The sequence below is a fragment of the Lagopus leucura genome, unplaced genomic scaffold, assembly GCF_019238085.1.
Source record: "Lagopus leucura isolate 7727_CA_CO unplaced genomic scaffold, USGS_WTPT01 Super-Scaffold_100001, whole genome shotgun sequence".
NCBI lineage: Eukaryota > Metazoa > Chordata > Aves > Galliformes > Phasianidae > Lagopus > Lagopus leucura.
This window is the reverse complement of record NW_024962262.1, coordinates 30,410,490-30,436,296: the sequence shown is the minus strand read 5'-3', so window position 1 is coordinate 30,436,296 and position 25,807 is coordinate 30,410,490. Positions and strand designations below refer to the sequence as shown.

General features: G+C 39.0%; 1 protein-coding gene across 1 annotated transcript in view; it reads right to left on the bottom strand.

Annotated features, from left to right (window-relative positions):
• Window positions 1-6,577: 6,577 nt before the first annotated feature.
• LOC122177400 overlaps window positions 6,578-25,807 on the bottom strand; it is a 32,484-nt gene continuing 13,254 nt past the window's right edge. Inside the window, 2 exon segments of the mRNA XM_042866774.1 lie at window positions 6,578-6,766; window positions 18,727-20,052. Of these exon segments, the coding sequence (XP_042722708.1) occupies window positions 6,578-6,766; window positions 18,727-20,052 (1,515 nt within the window).

Here is a 25,807-nt window from a genome sequence, read left to right as displayed (position 1 = left end):
TTCCTTCCTTCCTTCCTTCCTTCCTTCCTTCCTTCCTTCCTTCCAATGATTCTCCATGTATTTCTATGTTTTTCTTTACAAAAATAGAGAACAATATTCATTAAATTGTGAGCGGTCTTTTTTTTTTTTTTTTTTTTTTTTTAAACTTATGACACTGAGAAAAGAAAGAGGTCTGTATTTCCAAAGCAAGTTACCAAGGTAGAATGCTTAATCAGTGTATGTTGAATAGAACACCCAAAAAAACTTTTTTTTAAAAAAGTACTTCATGTTAAGAATTTCAGAACATTTTTAATCACTGAAGTCATTCAAATTCCTAGTTCTAGTGATTGCCATCTCCTCTGCAGCATCTCAGAACAAACCAAAAAAACCTAAATTTGGACATCTCCTCGGATTATTTTTTTCTCTGCATCATTTAGTTAACAATGTGAATCCTCCTCTTAACAAAGTGTGCTTTTAAGATCAAACTCCTAAATTTGAATTAATTTTATACCTCACTGAACACTGTAGAAATTTATTGTTGATCTTTTTGCAATATACATAATGATATGCACACACTCATACACAGTTTTGAATATCTTCAAGGAGGGAGACTTCACAATCTCTGATCTGTGGATCCTAACAGCAGTGATTCCTGATGCTAAGACAAAACTTCTTATTCCCATTTCTTCATGTCCTGCCCCTGGACACCACTGAAAAAATTCTCATTTGGTCTTCCTACAGGTAGAATGCAGCATTCTGCCTTCAGGTATTTATACACAGGAATAAGATTATGCTTAAGCCTCCTCCTCTTCTCCATGATGAAGAATTTTTTTCAGCCCTTCCTCACATGAGAGGTGCTCCAGTTTCTTAATTATCTTTACAGTCTTTCTCTGGATTCTCTCTCGTATACCAGGTCTCTCTTTCACTGAGCGGAAATAACATATTCCAGGTGCGGCTTCACCAGCGCAGAGTAGAGGGCAAGGATCAACTCTCTTGACCTGCTGGTGATACTTTGCAGTCAATAATATCATTATTCTTCTTTAGCAGCAAGGACACAATGCTGATGAATGTTCAACTTGGTGTCCAGAAGGACACCCATCCTTTTATGAAGAGTTGCTTCCAGCAGTAAGGGCCACCAGCATGTACTGGTACCTGGGGTTGTTCCTCCCAAGATGCAGAACTCTGCGTTTATTCTTATTGGATTTCATAAGATTTTTATCTGTCCATCTGTCATTCCAATTATCAAAGCAAGAGGGGGATTCTTTGATATCCCTGGAGTGAGACTGAGACATAAGCAAGGTCAAATGTCATCATATCAGTTTATTATCAATTAAAGTGTTGGGGAAGAAAAAGGCTGGCTATTTTTACAAATTAGGGAGATGGGGTAGGGAAGGCAGCAGATAGGAAAGACAGGAAAAAAAAACAAGAATTATGTAAAGTGTAAATAGTCACTACAAAGGATCCAGAGGTGTCCTTTGTGTTCTGTTCTGTACAGTCCAAAGTTGATGCAGAAGTAAGAACAAAGGTGGAGGCAGTGGCAGAATGGCTGGCCTTAGGCAGCCATTAGAAAGCAGGTAAGAAGTAAGCAACCAACAGCTGGTCCAGGAGAAACACACAGGTCTTAGGTAGCAGCCCGAGGAGAATCAGGCAGCAGGCAAGTATCGTACCACAAGGCGTACAATATTGGGCACACTCCTTCTTGGTTGTAAGTGCCTTTTAAAATCCTCTTCTTCTGCCAGTGTGGCATTCCTATCAGAATCACATGCAATACCTGTGGGCATGCAGATCCTCTCGGATGGTTACCTCCCTAGAGATGTGCCCACAAAAGGCAGCTCATTGGCCATTTAGCAGATGCTTATCTCTGGCAGCAACTTATCTCTTACTGCCCCTGGCCTGTAAGTCTTCAGACAAAAGATTTCTTGGACTTGCCCTGTTGAAGTTGTCCAACAGTAAGATTTGAAACAAGTGCAGACTGTCTAAGACTTACTTGTCCATCTGTTGGAAATAGTCTCTTACACCATCTCTCCATCCTGTCAAAGTCCCTCTGAATAGCTGCACAATCCTTTGTCTTATCTATCACCCTCCCCATCTTTGTATCATCTTCAAACTTGCTCTGACCCATCATCTGGATCATTAGTAAAGAAGTTGAATAGGACTGAACACTTGTTTACCCCTGGGGCACTCTGCTTGTTACTGGCCTCCAATTATATTTTGTGCCACTGATGACCATCCTCTGGGCCTGGCTATTCAGACAGTATTCAGTACTTCATCAATTTGGCAGTAGCACTGTCAGTAACATTTGTCTTAACATTTAATAACAATAATAACAATGTTTCTCTTAACTCAAAATGCTACCATTTCTCTCAAGGGCTTTTAATTGTTTTATTCAAAGAAAAATCAGAACAGCTCTTTTGTTTCCCTTGATTTTGCAGAATGACAAAATCTACATGAGAAGAAATAAAAAAACTGTTCCTCTCAGAAAGTCAAGGGACCACAATCAGTACTTTTGCTTGGATCTCTGGGATTCCCTGTAGACTATTAACAAACAAATTAAAAAAAAAAAAAAAAATAGGCATGAAGAACTTCTAAGCTACTCGACAGTTTCATGCATGCAGATCAAGAGCTGCTTAGAAATTCAGTAGCAAATGAACTGAAAGAAACTCCCTGGTCCCTGAGAATACAGTCACAATCTCCTTAAGGGTAGTGGGAATTGAATGTTTTGGTTTTTTTCTGCATAAGATGGTCTTGATTTATAGGTACGTGTCTTGCTCCGATTTATAGGAAGCAGAGGAGGTTCTTTTAATATCTGTATACCCGGCATGAGATTAAGAAACAACGGTTCAAATGTTGGTCCGACCAGTTTATTACAAATCTTAATTAGGGAAATGGGGAAGGGGAGGACGGATACTATTATGAACTAGGGTAATGGGGAAGGGAAGGAGGGTGATAGAAAAGATAGGAAAGAAGAAGCAAAGAGTCTTTGTAGGCAGCAAGAGGGAGATATCACCACCATGGATCCAGCGAGGTTCATAGTTCAGTCTTTGATCTTCAGTAGTGGTGGGTCTGTTGACGACAACAATGGCAACAGTGATGACCAGGGTGATGATGGCCCCTTTTCAATGCTTTCAAAGTGGTTGAGTCAACTCTCTTTTGAGTGACAGCTCAAACCCAAGGTGGTTGAGTCAGCTTCTGTTGGAGTGGCAGCTTCTGGCTTTGGGATCTCAGCGGAAACTCCTTTGTTCCTATCTCCCTGGCCTTGCCAGCAGATAAGAGGGAGCAGGGAGGTGCCCACTTGCATCTTGCCTTCACAGGATACAATGGCATCATCCCCTAGCCTCCCATAGCAAACAGGAGTTATTTGGTCACAGGCTAGATCTTCCGCCAGTAAACAGTCCTGAGCACTATCTTCCAAAGGCAAGCAGCTAAAATTGTCCACACAGTGATGTTGATTGCCACACAACAACACCCATCACTCATCTTCTAGACAAGTCAGTCTTATCACAAGAAATACCTCAGGAAGCAAGCTTTGAGCCAAAAAAAACAAAGAAGGATTCTTACAGTATGAAGACTGGAGCTTTTGTCTGTCCAGCCATCTGGAATACCTCTGAGCCTTGAGTTAAAGAAAAAAGTTAGAAATCTCACTGTAATGACTTCAACAAATCAAAAACCCTTGACAAGGATAACAATAGGGTTCTATATTGTAAGAATAGTAATTTTTGGTGCTGGACATACAAGACCTAAGAGATAGAAAATTTAAAGAAAAGTAAATAATATACATGGATAGCTAGCAGTTCATGCTCATACACACTGCATGAGATAAAAACATGCCTGCCTGAAGAAGCATTGGGAAGACTTGGCACCCCCTCATGCACTGTTTAACAAAGAAAGTGTTCTTTGGACAGAATGGAAGAGGACTTGGAGAGAATCACTACATCAATATGATAACAACAGCACTGAGACATCTTGGAAACATCAGGTTGGCGATGGGCTGGCAACGAGATAGACTATGAATTAACAAGCGTCAGAATTTATTTGTTAATTTAGTAATTAACAAATGTAAAACTTTCTTAAGATTGTGTACCTGGAGTACCCAGCCATTAGGAAAACAGGGGAGAGAGTAAGCTTAAGGGACCCAAGGGGTTGGAAGGGACCTCAAGGATCATCAAGATCCAATCCCCCTACCACAGACAGGGCCACCAACCTCCATATCTAATACCAGACCAGGTTGCCTAGGGCCCCATCCAATCTGGCTATGAACACCTCTAGGGATGGGGCATCCACAACCTCTCTAGGCAGCCTGTTCCAGCACCTCACCACTCTCTTGGTAAAGAACATCCCCCCTGATATCCAACCTAAATCTTCCCTCCCCCAGCTTAAATGCATTTCCCCTTCTCCTGCCATTATCTACTCTTTCAAAGATTTGACTCTCCTCCTGTCTGTAGGCTTCCTTTAGGTACTGGAAGGCTGCAATGAGGTCACGTTGCAGCCTTTTTTTCTCCAGGCTGAACAAGCCCAGCTCCCTCAGCCTGTCTTTGTAGGGGAGGTGCTTCAACACTGATAATCTTTGTGGCCCTCCTCTGTACCCTCTCCATCAGCTCTGCCTTTCTTATATTGGTGGTCCCAGACCTGGATGTAGTACTCCAGATGGAGCCTCACAAGGGCAGAATAGATGACAATCACTTCCATGTCCCTACTGGCCACCCTTCTTCTGATGGATCCCAGGATACCACTTGCTTTCTGAGTTACAAGGGTACATTTAACTCAGATATCCTCCCTATTAATGTTTCTAAAAGTAATTTGCAAAGAAAACCATCTGTGACTCTCTGGTATCCTTTGTTCCTACTCATGTTCCTGGAACCCCCAGGCCAGTGGCTTCAGTTCCCCTCACTACTGGAGTGGTGGTTGTCCCAGGAAGTACTGGCACTTTGTGGAACAAGATTTCTGCAGTAAGTGGGGCAAGGGGTCAAAGAACCAGTCAAGGCTACCAGAGTTTTTTGTTTTTTTTAATCCACCCTCCCTTGAAATAAGGATGGTGTCATTACTGCTTCCCTGTTATTTATTCAGTAGAACTTCCAAGAACATCACAGGAAGCATCAAAAAGGAGTTCCAAGTCAGGGAACACATCAAAACCTGGAGTCTTGTGATTCCTCTGAACTTAATGAGAAAAAAAGTCTTCCCTAGTCTGAGAAGAGCACTTTTTTTGTGCAGTAAAATTTATAATAATGCAGTATGTACAAGACTTCTTTTTCGTTAATCCATAATGAGTAAAGGTTATGCAATCTAAAAAGAAAAAAAAATGTGAATATTACTTACATTTACAATGAAAAAAAAAAAAAGAAAAAAAGATAAGCAAAGCAACAGCAGCTACAAAACCCAGAAACGACTCTTTTCTAGGAGTTTAAACTGTTCCTCATCATAGATCAAAGCAATATGTTGGGTTTTGATTGTATTTTTACTCTCTAATGCTTTATTCCAGTTTAACAAGTAATATTTAAACAGTCTCTGTGCGGCCCCTAGTGGAGAGACTTTTACACAAAGCATTATTATTTCCCAAACAGGAAATATTTAAATGTTGCAAGTACAGAATTTCAACTGAATTAATTCAAAATAAAGTATATTCTGATGAAGCAGGCTCTGGGTTTGTGCTGGATTTGTGGTGGCTGTAGAATTTATGATTTTGAGGAGGACGAGCCTGGCAAAAAGCAGTCAGGACAGGACTTCAGGAGAGCAAATTTCAGGCTATTTAAGGGATTTACTGGGCGAAATCCCATGGGAAGCTGCCCTTAGAGACAAAGGAGTGAAGAAAAGCTGGCAACCGTTTAAGGAGTCTTTTTGAGAGTGCAAGAACTCTCTGCCTCCCAGTATAAGAAAAAAAAGAGGAGGCAGGAAAACAGCATGGCTCAGCAAAGACCTACTGGTCAAACTATGGGATAAGAAAGACATACACAGGCAGAGGAAACAAGAACACATTACCCACGAAGAATACAAAGATGCTGTCTGGACATGCAAATACAGGATTACAAAAGCCAAGGTGCAGATCAAATTGAACTTGGTGGGAGATACTAAAAATGACAAGAAGGGACTCAATCTCCTCTATTCCATTGGTCATAAAAGACAGGCCAGAAAGTATGTACCCCATCTAATACAAACAAGAAAGGAGAACTGGCTACAGCAAACAAGAAGAAATCTGAGGTACTTAATGAGTTCTTTGTCTCAGTCTTCACTGTCAGCCAGGATCCTTATGTCTCTCACATCCCTGAAACTCTAGATGGGAGCTAGAAGCGCAAAATTCTCCCAACTGTAACAACAGAACAAGTCTGAGTCTGCCTTGTGAGATTGAATGTATATATATATGTCCATACGGCTGGACAATATGCATCCCATGGTTCTAAGGGAGCTGGTGAGGTGTTTGCTGAGGCTCTTTCCTTCATATCTGAAAAGACTCAGCTGTCAGGCAAAGTCTTCGGTGACTGGAAAAAGGGAAACATCACTATATCACTTATAGAAAGGGAGAAATGAAGACCTAGGGAACTACCAGCCAGTGATTCTCACTTCTGTGCCTGGAAAGATCATGGAACAGATCCTCCTCAAATACATTTTAAGGCATGCGAGGAATGAGCGGGTGACCTGAGACAGTCAGCATGGTTTCACCAAGGGCAGATCTTGTGTAACCGATCCAGTGGCCTTCTATGATGGAATGACAGCATGAGCGGACAAACGGAAGGCAACTGATATCAACTATCTGGAATTCTGCAAGATCTTTGAAATGGTCCTGAATTCCTAGTCTCTAAATTGGAGAGATACAGATTTGAAGGGTGAACTATTCAGTAGATAAGGAATTGGCTGGAAGATAGCAGCCAGAGGGTTGTGGTCAATGCATCTACGTCCAGGTGGAGGCCTGGTGAGTGGTGTCCCTCAGGGGTCTTGAGACCAGTACACTTCAACATTTTCATCAGTGATAGAGATGATGAGATTGAGTGCATCCTCAGCAAGTTTACAGATAAAATATCGAGCTGAATCATGCAGTTGATTCAGCAGAAAGAAGAAATACCATCTGGAGGGACTTTGATAAACTCAAAAGGTGGTTCCATGTAAACCTAACTAGGTTCAACAAAGTCAAGTGCAAGGTGTTGGTTTTGGGTCATGACAATTCCAGATTTGTATGAAGACTGGAAGAAGAACTTGTCAGAAGCCTTGCTGAGAAAGAGTTAAGAGTCCTTACAGATGAAAGACTTAACATGGGTCAGCAGTGTGCACTTGCAGCCCAGAATGCCAACAGTATCCTGGGCTGCATCAGCAGAGGAGTGGTCAGCAGGGTGAGGGAGGTGTTTGTCCTCTACTCTGCCCTCATGAGATCTCATCTGGAGTACTACATCCATGTCTGGAGCCCCCAGCAAAGAAAGATGTGGAGATTTTGGAAAGGGTCCAGAGAATGGCCACAAAAATGACCAGAGGAATGAAGCACCTCTCCTGTTTTTTTTTTTTGTTTGTTTTGTTTCGTTTTTTTGTTTTGTTTTGTTTTCTCCCACAGGTAGGTACTGATAGGATAAGGAGAAATTCTTTTAAACTGAAGGAGAGGAAATTTAGATTAGATGTCAGAGGGAAGCATTTCAGTAAGAGGATGATGAGGTACCAAAACAGGCTGCCCAAAGAAACTGTGGATGCCCATTCCAGGAGATTTTCAAGCCTGGCTGGATGAGACCCAGGGCCACCTGTTGTACTGCTTGATCTAGAGGCTGACAATGTTACCAATGGCAGAGGGGTTGAAACTAGATCTTTGAGGTCACTTTCAAATCAAGCCAATCTATGACTGTATGAAACAACAGTAATAACCTACATGGGCACAGGTACAGATATTTTATGCACCTGAATTAGGTTATTATCTTAATTGGTTTCTTACTTTCTGGTTTCTGCTAACTGGTGTATACATTTCTCTATGATAAAAAGGGTTTAGTCTTCATAGGCAGCAAATACTTGATACAACTGGCTTGCTATATCTTTCTGCAAAGTTTTTAATCTTATAACAAAGTGCAGATATCTGGCTAGTACCAAGATGTTTTTTCAAATACTGGTGATGGAGTGATAACACCAAGAACGAAAAGAGTCTTCCATTGTGCACTGATACGATGGTCATTAGGAGAATAAAAGAGCTTTCCACAGGATTAGGGATAGGGATAGGAATCATCAGGTTAAAAGAAATACACTGATGAAATTTTATTATTTGATAATTCACTAATATTTTCCAATTCTTTCTCATCTAAGAAGCTATAAGTAAATAGAAATAAAACCTAATAATTCTTGATCCTTTTTTAATAAGTAAGTATGTACTTTGAGACAGTTCTGTTACAGATGTGTTGGGATTCAAGAAAGAATATTCAGAGAAGAATCTGCAGAGCAAGAAAAATGGCATAAGAAAAGAATGCTGAGAACTAAGGAGGGCTCCAGGAGAGAAAAACTAAAGTAAAATGCATGATACCTGCATGATAATGACCCTGATTAGAGGAAGAGTGAGTGGCTAGCAACACTCATGATTCATGGGAAAGTTACAAGAGAAAACATGTGAATGTATACAAGGGATGTTAGAACCTGCCATAAATGAATCCATGCCTCAGATGCTGCACAGGTGTTTTTGTTTTATTTCCTGTGGTAATATTGAAAGAAAAATTATATGGAATCAACAAGTTTAATGGAGTGGCTCAACTCAGAATACTGTATAACAGAAACTAAATTCAATACTATACACTTGCAGATATCCTTTGAGCTTTCCAGACCACGAGATGCTTTACTGTTGAGAAATACATGTTTTTAGTCTTCTCTGTTAATCTATGAACCAGTATGTCTATTATGATAAATAATGATTACAAGTAATTAAATTATACATTACCTCATGTTTCTTAATCAGGTTTTCTTTTTTTCTCCTAAATTCTGCACAATAATGCCAGCTACTGGTGCAGGCTCTGCAATCGTGGTGTCAGCAACTGGGCTGAGCAGAATCCTAGTGCCTGTAGTTTGAAAGTACGTATGTCTCTGGACTTGAAAGGATCCTACAGACTTTGAGTCTAGAGCACCAGTTGCATGAGTGAACTGGATGCCAACTTCGGGAGCAAATGAAATCCTAACATCAGCTACTGGTATGAGTGGGATCTTCTACTGACAATCCTGTTAACGGTTGCTATATGAGTTCACAAGACCAGATACTGAAGGGGAAACCAGTGTAAGTAAGATGAGAGTGTGGCTCTGCACTAGTAACCAAGGCAGAGCTGTGGGTCACAGGGCTGAGTCACAGGGCTAAGTATCTGTATTTTCTCTAAGTCTGGTATGTGTGGGGTGTTTTGCTTTTTTGTTTGTTTGTTTGTTCATTTTTTGTATTTGCAAGCAAACTCTAAGCTTCAAATTGGCATGTGATAGAAAATGTCTGTGACAGAAAAAATATAACTTTGATGTGATATGAGAATTCCTATCATGGGTAATAATTCACTTGTATTAAATGTTATTCATTTTTTAACTCATGACCAGGTATGCATTTATATGAAATATCATAGACTATGCAGTAAACAAAGAATTCTAACATAGCATTGGTAGGCATCCAGATAAGAGTCCTACAGAACTGTAAGCACCAAATATGATGAACTCTGAACTGTTCTGTGGGGAGAAATGAAAGCAACTTTAAAATCCTAAAAGTAAATTAGTAAAAAAGAAGGTACTTATGGCTTCAAGGTTTTCTCTGTACTTCTGACTTCTGACAATTTTATTGTCACTCTGTGCTACACTGAGGAGTCTGCACAACTTAAGTGAAAGGGTGGTTCAACTGCTATTACAGCTAACCACAGAAAATCTTCCAGGATGGACTGTGTTCAAAACTTTTAGCTACTACTGCAAAAATACATCAATATGCGTTTGCAGGATAGTTTTGTTTACTTTTAGATCACTGATTAGTTAAGGGCGTTGGAAATTCAATTTCTCTGCAACTTGATTATCAGAAGCTACAATGTATTTCAGCAAAAATCACTGTTTTGATGGCTGTTTGGACTCAGAGTATCATTACCATTTCAGATAAGCAGTGTGTACTTCTTCAACTTTCATTTATTTATGCTACCAGCACAAATACCATAATTGCAGTACTTTGGTTTTTGGATTCTAGTAATATGGACTGAAGCTATTAGAAGAATTTAATGAGAGAAGTTTTTATTCCTCTCACAAGTACACTTGCCTTGACAGTAATAGTTGTAATTATGTGTAATGATATTTTGAAGATTTTGAATCATACAGTTAGTAAGAATATGAAGAGGTGACCATTATTATGAAAGAGAAAAGTAGAAATAATTCTTTGAGATTATGATGTGGAAAGATAAGGTGTTATAAGAATAAAAAAATGCCAAGGTGTATTCTGAGATGATCTCACACAAAAAAAAAATAGCTCTATTTCTTTCCATGCTTAATACATGAACGGTTTTTTTTGTTTGTTTGTTTTATATATATTTCTGTATAGTAAAGGTTAAAGATACTCCTCAATAAAAATTTAATGTTAACAGTGCACAAGTCAAAGAGTAGCTTGGGAAATTAAATTTATTGGGTTTACAAAGCCAGTTCTCATGAGAAGAAAAATGAAGCAGAGCAACAGATCAGTGTCAAACCAAATTAACCAACAATTCAGACCTGCATATGTTACATGCAGAAAATTAGAACAGAAATAAAAATCAGAGTTTAAAAAACTTTTCTGAACATCCACTTTTCTGGTAATAAGCACTTAAAAATCTTTTGCTGTACCTGGAAAATCCTACATCCTAGCAAATGTCTTGGTGTTTAAGGTCAAGGCTGGTTACTCACAGTCATCATGACTTACTGAACATAATAAATCATAGAATCATAGAATCATAAAATCACAGAATCATAGAATGGTTTTGATTGGATAGGATTTCTAGGTCATCTGGTTCCAAGCCCCTTGCTAAAGACAGGGACACCTCCCTCTAGACTAGGTTGCTCTAGGCCACATACAGCCTGGTCTTGAATGCTTCCGGAGAGGGGGCATCTACAACCTCACTGGGCTACCTGTTCCACTGTCTCACCAATCTCACAGTGAAGAATTTCTTCTTAATATCTAGTCTAAATCTACCCTCTTCCATTTAAAACCATTTCTCCTTGTTCTGCCACTTCATGGTCCTATAAAATGTTCCTCACCATCCTTCCTGTAGGCCCCTTTCAGGTACTGGAAGGCTGCTATGAGGTCCCCCTGGAGTCTTCTTTTCTCCAGGCTAAAGATTTCCAGGTCTTTCAGCCTTTCCTTGTAGGATATGTGCTTCAGGCTTTTGATCATCTCTATGGCCCTCCTCTGGGCCCACTCCAACAGCTCAATGTCCTTCTTCTGTTGGGGGGCCCTCAAACTAGATGCAGTATTACAAATGGGGCATCACAAGACCAGAGTAGATGGGCAGAATCACCTCCCTTAACCTGCTGGTCACATTTCCCTTGATGCAGACCAGAATATAGTTGGCCTTCTGGGCTAAAAGAACACATTGCTGGATCATGTTGAGTCTTTCATTAGCCAACATTCCCAAATCCTTCTCCTCAGGTCTGCTCTCAAGCCATTCTCTGCCCAAACTATTTGTGCTTGAGAGTGCCCTGACTCAGGTGCAGGACTTTGGACTTGGCCTTGTTGAACTTCATGAGGCCAGCTCAGGCTCAGTTCTCAAAACTGTCCTGATCCATTCAGCATTCCTTCCTTCTAGGTGCCAACTTGCACCACACAGCTTGGTGTTGTCTGCAATGTTGCTGAGGGTGCACTCAATCCCACCTTCCTTGTCGGCTACAAAAATGTTAAATAACATCAGTCCCAGCACCAATCCCAGAGAAATGACACTCCTCAGTGGTCTTCACTTGGCAATGAGCAATTGACCATCACTCTCTGAGTGCAACCATCCAGCCAATTCCTTATCCAGAAAGAGGTCCATTTATCAGATCCTTTTTTCTCCTGTTTGGTGAGCAGAATGTCATGCAAGACAGTGTCAAATGCTTTGCACAAGTCCGAGTAGATGACATCAATTGTTCTTCCTTAATTCACTGACTCTGCAGCTTTGTCATGAAAGGCCACCAAGTTTGTCAGGCATGATTTGTCCTTGGTGAAGCTATGTTTGTTACCACCAGTTACCTCAACTTTATTTTCCACATGCCTTAGTGGGGCCTGCAAGGAGGATCTGCTCCATGATCTTGCAAGGCACAGAGGTGAGACTGTCTGGCCTGTAGTTCTCTGATTCTTATTTTCCCCTTCTTGGAAATGGAAGTTAGGTTTCCTCTTTTCCAGTCATTGGGAACTATACCAGACTGCCATGACATTTCAAATATGATGGATAGTGGCTTGGCAACTTCATCCACCAGTTCTCACAGAATCTGTGGATGGATTTCATCAGGTCCCATGGACTTGTGCACATTCATGTACTTTAGGTGGTCCTGAACTTCAAACCCCTCCTTCTCCGCCTGTCCCTTCTGAACAGTTTGTAGCCATTTATAGCCATACTCCAGTCAGGCGAATCATCCCACCAGGTTTTGATGATGACAACTATATCATGGTTTTCAAGTAGCACAGTAGCTTTTTCCTCCTGCTTTTTTCCCAAGATGTGTGCATTGGTGTAGAGGCACTTGAGTTGGCAACTCATCACTCCATTAAAAGACCTTAGTTTCTTCTATGTATTTCCATTGATTTTCCCCACTGCCTTCTCCTGTTGCCCCAACAGTCACTGCCTCATCACAGAGTTTTGTATGTGTTGCAGAGCTGCCAGCACCTCTCAAATCATTCAAGACCCCTGCCAGCACCATGTCTTTCTAGTATAGTTATGTCTTCCCATTACTTATCATGGGAATATCATGGGGGAACTCTGTTCCCCCCACCCCCCTTCACATCTAATTTAAAGCCCTCCCAATGAGCTCTGCTACTTTTCCCCAAGGACCTCTCTCTCCTTTCGAGAAAGGCAAACAGCAAACCTCATTCAGTGACCTCAATCCCAGTGCAGTGTAGGGTAATTTGTTATCAAAAACAAAAAAACAAAAAACAAAACAAAACAAGCAAGCAAATAAAAAACAACAACAACAACAAAAAACAAAGCAAAAAAACAAAGAAGTTCAAGCAATGGCACCAGCCATTAATACAAATAATTAAAGATATGATTCTTTGGTTTGCTTCTGTGTCCTTACCCAATACAAGGGGCAGAGAAAAAAAGATGATCTGTGCATTCCAAAATGTTAGAAGTGATTCATGCACTAATGGGCAGAACTGTTATTCAAAGGGATCAAAACAGTCTGGAGAAATGGGATGACAAGATGATAAAGTGTTTAGACATTAGAATGGTTTGACCAGAGAGGTTGTATACCACAGATGTCCAATATTCTGGCTTGTCTGGGCTGCACTGACTAAAGAGGAACTGTATTGGGACACATATAAAACAGGTAACAAATAATAATTAACTATGTTATAAAGTACATAGGTAATAAAACTTATTTTATTTTTTAAATATATTTCTATTGAAACTACAACAAAAAGGGACAAAAAAAAAAAAACCATTTAATTTATGCTGGAATTAAAAAAAAAAAAAAAGCCAGTATTACTGATATTACATAAATAATTATAACAATACAATGAGAAAAACAAAACAAAACAAAAAACAAAAAAACAATTTGATAGATTTTTGTACTTCTTATACCAGAGTTGTTAAAACACTATTTTAACACATCAACTGCTATTGTTATAGTCTTTTTTTTTTTTTTTTGTGCTGAGATGTGGTCACATTTGTCTTTTCAATAATTATGTTTAAAAATTCCCATGTTGCACACACTGCTGTAGAAGCTTAGTTCTTGCAGGTGCTTGGAACTCTACTGCACAAGGTCCTGAATAACATTTTACGTGTTGGCTTTACTTTAAGAATGGGATTGGATGACGAGATTTCTAGAGGTACATTCTAACTTAAATTATACTGTGGTTCCAAGACGTGAATTGGGAAAAAAAAAAAAAAAAAAAAAAAAAGTGAAAGAATATTTTCAGGTAGATTTTCTTTTGATTGCAGTTGAGGAGAGAGAAAATGTATATATAGGCAGTAATTGAAAAGGCATTATGCATATCCACATTATAACATAACGTGCAATAAAGCCAATATATACCTCTATGGCCTCATGACTATGGACAAAGATCCTATGTAATACTGTTTAAGGTTCTGCAATCATCAGTCTATCTTTGAGTTTCAAATGAAGTAATCAGTGAATATGACAACTTCAACATCTCCTCCTATATTTTATGCAGATAAGGACTTGTTATTGCAACATATTGTAGTTGTATTTATAAACAACATAGCTATGAATATGACTTACTCTGCATAAATCCAATCCTAGTATGAATTATGAATCAAATATAATTGATTATAGAGAATCATCCTCTTCATTTGATTTTTTTTTTTTTAATGAAGTCAATTATGTAAGGTCAGTTTAGAGTGCCCCATTCTGAATCACCTTAGAGACTTCTTGTTGATCTCTCTTGTTTCCAGCATAAAAGAAAAAAAACACCCTTATCATTCTCAAATAGAAATAGTGCTATAATAGTCATTAAATTTCATCAATATTAACTAATTATTCCTTGCACATAGCATTCAGAAAGTAGCAACTATATTTTCTTTCTTGCTCTAAGCTGATTTTACTTTAATATTTCTGTTACCTTTTTTGATGTATCTTGCTAAAATTCAGCAAGAGGTAAGCAGCCTTTTCTCTTTATCTTTGGAGTAGAGATAAATATCTTTTTTGTGGAAACAAGCAGGTTTTGAATAATACATGGAAATTAAATGTCACTCATTGGCATTTTAAGGGGATATTGGGAACAGTGTGGTCACTGTTGTAAAATGCTACTTGCTGTAATATTTAATTCAGCATCCATCAAAAAATCACACTGAATCCCAAAGCTTCAGTAAGTTAAACAAGCTAAAATAAAAGAACACAGTGATACAGCATTATCTGTAATTTTTACATATATTTAAATGACTCAGACATATGTTATATTTTTAACTCACATTGGTATATACGTAATAATAGGACTATATGTCCAGCACATCTGTGTTACATATGTAAGGGTTTATAAACCTAAGTTAACCTGTAGACATTATATATATTTTTCTCAACTTCTATAAATATCTGTTATATTTGAATACAAATAAACATGAAATGAAACAGAACCTGTGTGCTGTCAACATTAATACGATTTCCAAAAAACACTGAGGTTCAAACATAGAAATTGAGGGGATTTTTTAGAGTCTGGCTTTCATAATTTAAAGACAAATTTTCCCTCAGCAAACTCTACATTTAGCAGAGAAATATTGGTTTCTTTGGAAGGCAACTCATAGAAAGATGTTCTGAATATTTCCATCTTCCCCTCTGGACAAACTTGCGTCATCTTATTTCACAGTGTGAATTTAGGAAATTATATTCTCTAGAAAGATCAACTGGAGTACTGGTAAATATTATATTAAAAATGTCCACAAATTGAAGGGGAAGCAGCTATACAAACATTCGGAAGCAGAGATAGTACATAAGCTGTGCATTAGAGCAAAAGGAAGAAAACATAAAGCGGTATAGAACGAGGAAGGTTTTGAAGAAAAAGTAATCTGTGAATTTGGTCCTATAGAACAAAAATTGCAACTTCAATTATGAGTTAGAGCTAGATTAACATCTTACAGAACAAAATGTTGCAAAATCATCCAGTCCTTTTAAAATAACTTCACATAAACATTTTGCAACACATTTGAAAGTCAAGAACTCAGTAGGAAAGTGCAGACATTAAAATGTAAAATAAGCTTTTCATTTGTTGCTCACTAACTGATATCTAACTTCAATCAGGATAGCTAGAAACCATTCCCATGTACTCAGTGCATCGATAACTGATTCTTTAAGGAAACTGTGAAAGCAGTGTATATACAGGCTAAATAAATAAATAAATAAATAAAATAACTAAGTAAGTAAGAAAATAAATAAATAAATAGACGGATAGACAGACAAATAAATAAATAAATAAATAAATAAATTCTGGCTTAGCATACCACTACAGAGCATAACTGGGCTGACATAAAATGTCACCTGTGACATTTCATATGAATTTGCAGTATTGGAATAGATCTTTTAAGCACCTTAAGGAATTCTAGGGTTTGGTAGTCTTTTGGGGGAGCTAGTGTCATTTCTAGATTATACTAGGTTAGACCTCTCTTTTCTGATTTTTTTTTTTCATTATACTATTCATTTCTTAAGCACATATGTGGTTTGAAGAGCCAGTTTCTAATAATCGCCCAATGGCTCCATCATTTTTTATCACAAACAACCCTCATTTGTATTCTCTCCTGCTTGGGGTCCTCAAAACTTCAACAGTTAGCTTAACCTGACTTAAATTGGGATCAAGCCTAGGAAGACATTCTCTCTTACAAGGTCTACTTTTTATCAATTTCTCACTTGGCCAGGTGTTTTTGGTTTTTGGTTTTCAGTAAAATGAGGAGCTGCTCCAAAAGTAGTGCTTCCAATTTTATTGATCCATGACACCGGAGTCAGATATTGGTGGTATGGCAATAGAAGTTCAACCCTCCCAATATTTCATTCTATTTCCTTGGTGTGCAACAGACATCAGTAGATGGATAATCTGACAAAATAGCATCTGACATAGAAGTGTGTATGAAGCAAATGTATTAAATTTCACCAACTGACATTCATTGACACTTTGAGAGCAGTGTCTTGCTCCAATTTATAGGAGGAAGATGAGGTTCTTTTAATATCTGTATATCCAGCGTGAGATTAAGAAACAATGGTTCAACTGTTGGTCCAATCAGTTTATTATAAATCCTAATTAGGGAGACTGGGAAGGAAGGAGGGAGATAGAAAAGATAGGAAAGAAGTAAGAATTGCATAAAGCGGAGATAGTCACCACCAGGATCCAGCAGCGGTCCCAATGCACGACGTTTCAAAGGTCCGAGGCAAAAGCAGAAGGAGGTAGAGCAGCAATGTGGCCAGCCTTTTGCAGCAAGCATGTAGCAGGAAGAAGTCACAGAGCCAATCTGGGAGGAAGCAGCAAGACTCATGTAGCAGGCCCGGGAGAGTTCATCAGCATGCAGGAATTCTGTAGTGAGGAATCTAATGGCAGACGCATTTGTTCTTCTTCAGCATGCTAGTAGAGCACAAAGCAAGTCCAGGAGGGAGAGAGGCAGGTTGTGAGGCTTCTCATGTCAGAAACCTCTTCTTCTTCATGAGGAATCTGTTGCCAGAAAACCTAAATCTCATGATTGTAGGTCCCCATTTTATCCTTCTTTTTCTGCCTACATGACATCCCTGCGTGCTTGAGCAAGAGTCCTGTGAGTACCCTCTGAGATGGCCATGTGCCTCGAGATAAGCCCACACAAAAGACCGCTTCACAGCCATTAAGCCGCAGCTTATCTCTCTCTCCTTGCCCCTGGCCTTGTCCATCTGTGTCCCTCAGACAAATGATTTCACAACCCTTTCCCAGGACTTGCTTGGACTTGTTCATCTGTGTCTCTAGCAAGCTTTGAGACAATGATGTAAAAGAATAATCTCTTACAAGCCCTAGTGCAATGTTATGCTTTGGATTTTTACTGCTGTGATGAACTCCAAGAGCTTTCATTAGTTCATACTTTTCTGCAGAATTATCATTTTCTTGAAGATGGTTGATTATTTTACACTGTCACCAATTGATGATTATGTGGCTTTTATTTTTTAATTTTTAAATGTACGGTTTCTTCAATCCTCTCTATTATTGATAAATTTTATTAAGAATAAATGCTTTCTTTGTCATTTTCTAATCATTTCTTTCTTTTTTTTTTTTCTAATCTGTAAATAATGACTAGAATCCATTCTTTCTTTGTGTATTGCCTTGAAAATATCTATAGATTTTTATGTGCTATTCTTCAGTATATTTGTAGTGTATCAGCACAAGCAGTCCCTTTTTCAGAGATTATCCTATTGTAGCTGACTCAATAAAGGAGTTGGATTCTAATTCATAAAAATGAATTATACACTTCAAGTCTAAGTCTTAGCATTTCCATTAATGATCTTAGCACAGAAAGTAGAAATGTATTGATGAAAAATGCTGATGACACAAAGTCATAGGAAGAATTTGTCAATAAATAGGAAGACTGGATAAAATATGGAAAAAAAAAATGAATGACACTGAAAGTTAAAATAATTGAGGTTGTAAGAATCACAGAATCACAGAATCACAGAACTGTAGGGGTTGGAAGGGACCTCCAGAGATCATCGAGTCCAACCCCCCTGCCAAAGCAGGTTCCCTACAGCAGGTCGCACAGGTAGGCATCCAGGCAGGTCTTGAACATCTCCAGAGAAGGAGACTCCACCACCTCCCTGGGCAGCCTGTTCCAGTGCTCCGTCACCCTCACTGTAAAGAAGTTCTTGCGCATGTTCGTGCGGAACTTCCTATGCTGCAGTTTCTGGCCATTTCCCCTTGTCCTGTCTCCACTCACCACTGAAAAGAGTCTGGCCTCGCCATTCTGCCCCCTACACTTCAAATATTTATAGACCTGGATCAGGTCCCCTCTCAGTCTTCTTTTCTCAAGGCTGAACAGACCCAGTTCACTCAGCCTTTCTTCATAGGAGAGATGCTCCAGGCCCTTCATCATCTTTGTGGCCCTCCGCTGGACTCTTTCCAAGAGATCCTTTTTTGTACTGGGGAGCCCAGAACTGGACGCAGTACTCCAGATGAGGTCTTACCAGGGCAGAGTAGAGGGGGAGGATCACCTCCTTTGACCTGCTGGCCACGCTCTTTTTAATGCACCCCAGTAAGCCATTGGCCTTTTTGGCCACAAGGGCACACTGCTGGCTCATGGCCAACCTGTTGTCCACCAGGACACCCAGGTCCCTCTCTGCAGAGCTCCCCTCCAGCAGGTCATCCCCCAACCTGTACTGGTGCATGGAATTATTCCACCCCAGATGCAAGACTCTACACTTGCTTTTGTTAAACCTCATCCGGTTTTTTTCTGCCCAGCTCTCCAGCCTATCCAGGTCTTGCTGAATGGCAACACAGCTTTCAGGCGTGTCAGCCAATCCTCCCAACTTCGTATCATCAGCAAACTTGCTGAGGGTGGCCATTATCCCCTCATCAAGGTCATTGATGAAGATGTTGAACAAGACCGGACCCAGCACAGACCCCTGAGGAACACCGCTAGTTACAGGCCTCCAACTGGACTCTGCACCGCCAACGACGACCCTCTGTGCTCTGCCAGTCAGCCAGTTCTCAACCCACCTCACTGTCCACTCATCTATCCCACACTTCCTCAGCTTTGTTATAAGGATGTTGTGGGGGACAGCATCAAATGCCTTGCTGAAATCAAGGTAGACTACATCCACTGCTCTCCCCCTGTCCACCCAGCCAGAGACAACATCATAGAAGGCTACCAGGTTGGTCAAGCACGACCTCCCCCTTGTGAACCCGTGCTGACTACTCCTGATAACCTCCTCTTCTTCCAGTTGTCTGGAGATGACATCCAGTACAAGCTATTCCATCACCTTTCCAGGGACAGAGGTGAGGCTGACTGGCCTATAATTGCCTGGGTCTTCCTTCTTGCCTTTTTTGAAGACGGGGGTGATGTTGGCTATCTTCCAGTCTTCAGGCACCTCCCATGTCCTCCAAGACTTCTCAAAGATGACCGAAAGCGGTTCAGCAATCACCTCTGCCAGCTCCCTCAGCACCCGTGGATGAATCCCATCGGGTCCCATGGATTTGTGAACATTGGTGTTGCCTAGGCGCTCCTGGACCACCTCTTCCCTGACTGAAGGGAGGTCTTCCATTCCCCAGATCCTCTCACTAACCTCCAGGGTCTCAGATTCCCGAGGGGGAGCTTTTTCACTGAAAACAGAAGCAAAGAAGGCATTTAATATCTCCGCCTTCTCAGCATCCCCCGTTACCAGAACACCCCCGCCACTTAGCAGGGGAGCCACATTCTCCCTAGTCTTCCTTTTACTGTTAATGTACTTGAAAAAACCTTTTTTATTATCCTTTATCCCCTTTGCCAGATTTAATTCCAGGTGGGCTTTAGCCTTCCTTGTCGCATCCCTGCAGACCCTGACAACATTCCTATATTCTTCCCAAGTAGTCAGACCCTTTTTCCACATTTCATGGGCCTTCTTCTTTCCTTTGAGTTTGTGCACGAGCTCCTTGCTCATCCACACAGGTCTCCTGCCACCCTTTCCCGATTTCTTCCTCACAGGGACACACCGATCCTGAGCTTGGAAGAAGAGCTGCTTAAATGCCGACCATCTCTCGCCCCCTTGCCTTCCAACACCCTAGCCCATGAAACAGCTCCAAGTAGGCCCCGGAAGAGATTGAAGTTGGCTCTCCTAAAGTCCAGGATAGCAATCCTACTTTTTGCTTCACTTCTTCCACTCAGGATCTTGAACTCCACCATCTCGTGGTCACTACAACAACAAGAAATTAAACAATGCAAAATTCAAGGTCAACAACTGTAAATAATAACAATAATAATAATAAAAAGACGTAAGAAAGGACCTGAATGTATTCTGCACTTAAAGGATCTTTGATATTTCCAAATGATACAGCCACAGGAAGGTAAAAAATTGAAAAATAAGCACTTCAGAAAGAGGAAGGAAAACGTTATTCAAGTTGTGCAGAGTTGCTTGAAATATGGTACTGTGAGGTTGTCTATGGTGGAGATTAATTGAAAGCAGAGTTGAGGTAAGGAATAGGTATTTGTGGTATCAGAGGTATGGAAAATCTGTCTTACTGATGAATCAGAGAGCTTGAGTTGCTTAATAGCATTTAAGTGCTGAGGTAATGACTGCTGCTTGTACTGGAGGAATCCAAGAGGTAAATATTTTGGAGGAAAAGCAAGTATTTAAAATGCTTTGCTGTACATTATAACAGTTTTTATTCTTAATATTGGTGTAGTTTGAAAAGTGATTCACTCCAAGAAACTTTCTGCAAAATTAAAATTTCAGATTTGGCTCCCTTCAGTGTATTAGCATTAATTCATTGAACTTTGCACTCCTGAACACTTCCACATTACTTTGTACTTCATCTTAGAGCACACAGCGCATAATTTCCATTTCAGATTGGTGGACTGTGACACACATTTTACTTTATTTCTTACTCAGTAAACAGAAAAGAATACACAAAGCACAATAATTCCGTATTTGGACTCTTGGTGCACTACAGAGGAGATCAAACATTAGTAACATGTAGAAGGTCTAGTCCTAAGCAATGTAAACTTTGTATTGGCCTTTTATATTTAGTAATATTAAGTAGGACAAAATGGGAAGAAAAAACATACATGTCAATTTCGCAATAAAATCCATTTTCATTTTGTTAAATTTCAGAGTATGTAAAATGTTAGGGAAAATGTTAATAAAAATGTTGATTGTCTCAGAATGATAGTAAGATTTGTCATAGGCAAGAGAGAATCTTTTCCTTGACGGATTTGACTAATGTTTTAGAAGAAATAAATTATTAGTTTGGATGCAGAATACCATCAACAGTCTTTCTTACATGTTTGGTTTGAGAGGCAATCAAAGGTGTGTTTCTTATAACATCAGAGGAAAGAGGGATATTTTTTATAATATATTATTAATGAATAGAAAGCTTTCAAGATCAGAATGGAAGGATGCAGACATGAGTAAGCTACATATGGTCAGAAAATGCATAGAATATTCTCTTTCTGTGACTTCAAAAACTGGAGAACAGAGCAAACATAATTCAAAGCAATATTTTACATAATTCTTAGGCTTTGACATATGAATACTACCAAAGAAAAACACATCTATAATATATATGAGCAGAAAACTTAACATACATTTGTGGAGAAAATTCAGGAAGAGAGAGAGACCTAATTAATTATTTAAGAACCTGTTGCAACTTTTACTAATTATCTCTTACAATCTTTGCTGTATATAGATATACATAAAGTTGTATATACAGAGAGTTATAAAGATGATAGGTAACAATTTAAGTGTTTTATTGGAAGATAAGAAACACTCACGTTAATGAAAGTTACTTCAGAAACATGCATATGTTAAAACACAATAAACAGCAGTAAAAATCAGAAGGTCAAAAAAGGGTATTTTATTTCACAGAGTTTCACTTGGAATAGAATTTTCTTCTAGTTATGCTTTTGTCCATGCAGAGATATTGGGGAGCTTAGAAACCCTTCTGTCCTTTTCCTGAATAGCACACGCAGAAAAAGTACGACATATAATTTCAACATATTTTACGTTAAAACAGAAAAAGAGAAGTACTTGTTATTTTTGTTTGCTGATAGTCAAATAGATGAGATTACTACATTTATTAAAACAAATTATTTACACTTTTCTCCCTGGTTTTTCCAAATTAATCCATGTCAAGAAATTTTTTTCAGAGATCCTTTTGTAATTCTTACTATACTTTGAAGAAAAGAAACTCACTGTTACTTTCTTTTATTTGTATGTTTGGCAAGTAACAATTTCCAATTCCAATACTGGAATGCTAAGAGCAGGGAGAGATGATCTCTTTATCACTATGGTAGAACATGTAATAGCATTCCACAATTTCTTCCACTACCTGAAAGAGAATATTACTCCCTGCCTCTGCTTATTTTTCTACATGGAGATCATAAGAATGTAAAAATATCTTTATTAAGCTAATTAGCATACTTATTTTCATGAATAACTACTTCCTTTAATTTACTATTAAATTGCTGTCTGTTTTATTTTGATGTATTCTTGTTCTTTTGCTGGGACAAGACAGTGAATAATATATTCATGTTTTCCTTAAGATTTTATAGAACTCTGTCATATCTCCCTTAGTTACATTTTTCTAGGCTGACAATTCCTATCTTGTATATTTGTGTCTTATATGAAAGCTCTGCTGTGTAGTAGATGTTTCATTGGTTTTATTTCTTTGTTCATTTCCATTGTTGCTGTTGATATAGTGGTTGTTTAGAATCATAGAATCACTTATATATTATATCTATATATTTATATTTATATGTTACCAAGTTCAAAAATCAGTTAGCAATATAAAGTCCAGCATTAAACTATGTCCTTAAAAACCAAACCTCCACATTTCTTAAATGCCCCAGTACATGATGCAGTGCACCAGAGATGTATACATGGTAAATTTTTTGTTTTATTTTCTTTCTTCTTTGTTGTACTGTTCTTTTTCTAAAACCTCCTTACATTGCTCAACTGCTATTGAGCATGAAAAGGAGGACTGTTCACTACCTCTGCATGTTGACTTTACCTTCACTAGCTGCTAGGTTGCCACCTAGGTTTTTTCTCACTCCCTCTCCTCAGGATGACACACAGACAAAATAAAATTAAGGAGCTAGTTGACTGAAGAAAAGACAGGGAGGTCACCAATTACCATCACAGGAAAAATACATTCATCCTGGGGAAAAATAATTTTGTTTACTGTCAATTAAATTTGAGAAAGAATGGTGAAATATAAAAAAAGCAAACAAACAAAAAAACTAAAACTTTTTTTTTTTTTTTCTTTTAGATCACAGTTTACTTCTTTCCCTCTGTCATGGTACCCATGACAACCCATTGTAGTGTTCAATTTTACCAGAAGCTGGTGCATGGTAGGAGATATGATAAATCTACTCAACTCTGTGATCTTTGGCCCAAGTTTTTGCAAGAGAATTCTTGAAATGTGTTTCATTATCTGACTCAATTCTTTCTGGAGTGCCATGTCGTATATACATAGGTTTGTGTGTACATGTTTTAATGTTTGGTAATTACAGTTTGTTTGTATATATTAAGCATGATGTAGTGATGTGGAATAAGGGGTGGAATGTCATGGTTTTTTGAGTTTTGGTTTTCAGTATTCCACATCATAATATCATGTAGTGCACTGGGAGTTTAACTGTTAATGCTCAAGTTCTGGGCACCTGTCCGGAAGAGAAGAACTACATTCTTCAGGGGGCTTTGCAGTCAGAGATAACAACCCCTGGGAATGTCACCTGATGTGCTCTTCTCCATCAGCTCTTCTTTGTTGGCTCTTCTTTGTCTTCCTGCTTCTCAACCAGACTGCCCATCTCACTTCAGCATTATGGTGAGGCCTATCCACCTTTCAGACACTCTCATTATATTTGATTTATCAGCTTCAATTCTAATTATATTGTATTATAGTGTGTTATCTTGCATTCCAATACTATGTTTAGTAAATTAGTTTGTTTCTCCTCAAATCGTTGCCGCTGTTTACTTATTTTTGGGTCCTCTGTTTCCTTTTTCCTTTTTCCTGAGGCATGGATTTTGTGAAATCCCTCCACCCTGCTAGTCACAGAACTGGGCTGAACCAGCCTGTAAACCGTTGACACCCTCATTCCCAAGTCCTGGTAGCAGAGTGTCAAGGGGAATGAAGGAATATGCTGAGTCTATTACAGTTGCTTTCTGCTGCTCCTCGTTCTCTTCACACTTTTCTCCTGCTGTAGTCCTTCAGAAAGTGTTCTACCATGCTCTTCCCCATGTATTGCAGAAAAATCTCTGCTCCAGCATCTGAAGCACTTCCTCCCACCCCATCTTCCTCCCACCCCATCTTCAGTGACTTTGATGTCTGCAGGATAGTTTCTCACTTTTTCCTCACCACTTACTGCCATGTGGTGATTTGCCCTTTTAAAAATATGATTTCACTAGGTGCCATCAGCTTAGCTGATGGGCTCTGCTTTGGCCAGTTGTGGGTCTGTTGTGGATCAAGATAGAAGATCCAGTATGGGTCAGCACCAGTCTTTTCTCACAGAGGCCACCTCTGATACCCTCCCCCCAACTGCAACAACAACAAAAAAATAGCAATGACAACAACATTTGTGTTATGTATGATTAGATTTATCTTTTTTTTTTTTTTTTTTTTTTTTTTTTTTTTTTTTTTTTTTTTTTTGTATTGCATAGTCAAAGCAAAGGTATAAAAAGGTTTTACACTCAAAAAAGAAAAAAGATTTTTACAGCAGAAGACTGACAAGGTGAATACCCAAAGAGGAATATCTTTCAAAAAGCAGGCATAGTCTATTCACTGAAGGGAGAATTGATCATCTGAACAGAAGGAAATGAATCTCTGTTGTTGTTCAACCCAGCAGGTAGCCAAACACTACACAGCCCTTCTCTGACTTCCCTCTCTCCAAAGGGATGAAGGAGACAATTGGGAAAATAGAAAACAAAACAAAACAAAGTTGTGATTTCAGATAAAGGCAGAAAGGATAGAAAATGAAAGGAAAATGATGATGATTATGATGATAATAAAATATACAAAGGAAGTGATGCACAATGCAATTACCTACCACCTGCTGATCACTTCTCAGCCAGCTCCCATCCGGTGGCAGCACCCCTTCAGTCAAATTCCTCAGTTTTGTATTTCTACATAATATCATATTGTATGGAATAACTGTTTGGCCAGTTTGGGTCAGCTATCCTGATTCTATCCCCTGCCAGCTATATAAGCGACCACAACCAGAAAAAGCAGGAAGATGAAAAACTTTATCATTTCCTAAGCTTATTTAACTTTTCAGGTTTTATGATAATATTCCTCAGATGTAGAGGCAGGCATGTAAGAAAGTACACATCTCAAAGCATGCATGGAAAACAATTTTCTTAGAACAGAAAGCTATAATTAATTTACAGCTTTTGAAAGATTTTTTATTAAAACTTAACATTCCAGAGGAAAAAAAAAATTCATTTTCACTAATAAAATCAAGTGATAGAAAAAGTATATCTAATGTAAACTCCCCTTCCCTTCCCTTCCCTTCCCTTCCCTTCCCGTCCCGGCCCGGGCGGGGCCCGACGCATACCGGACGAAGGGGACGGAAACAAA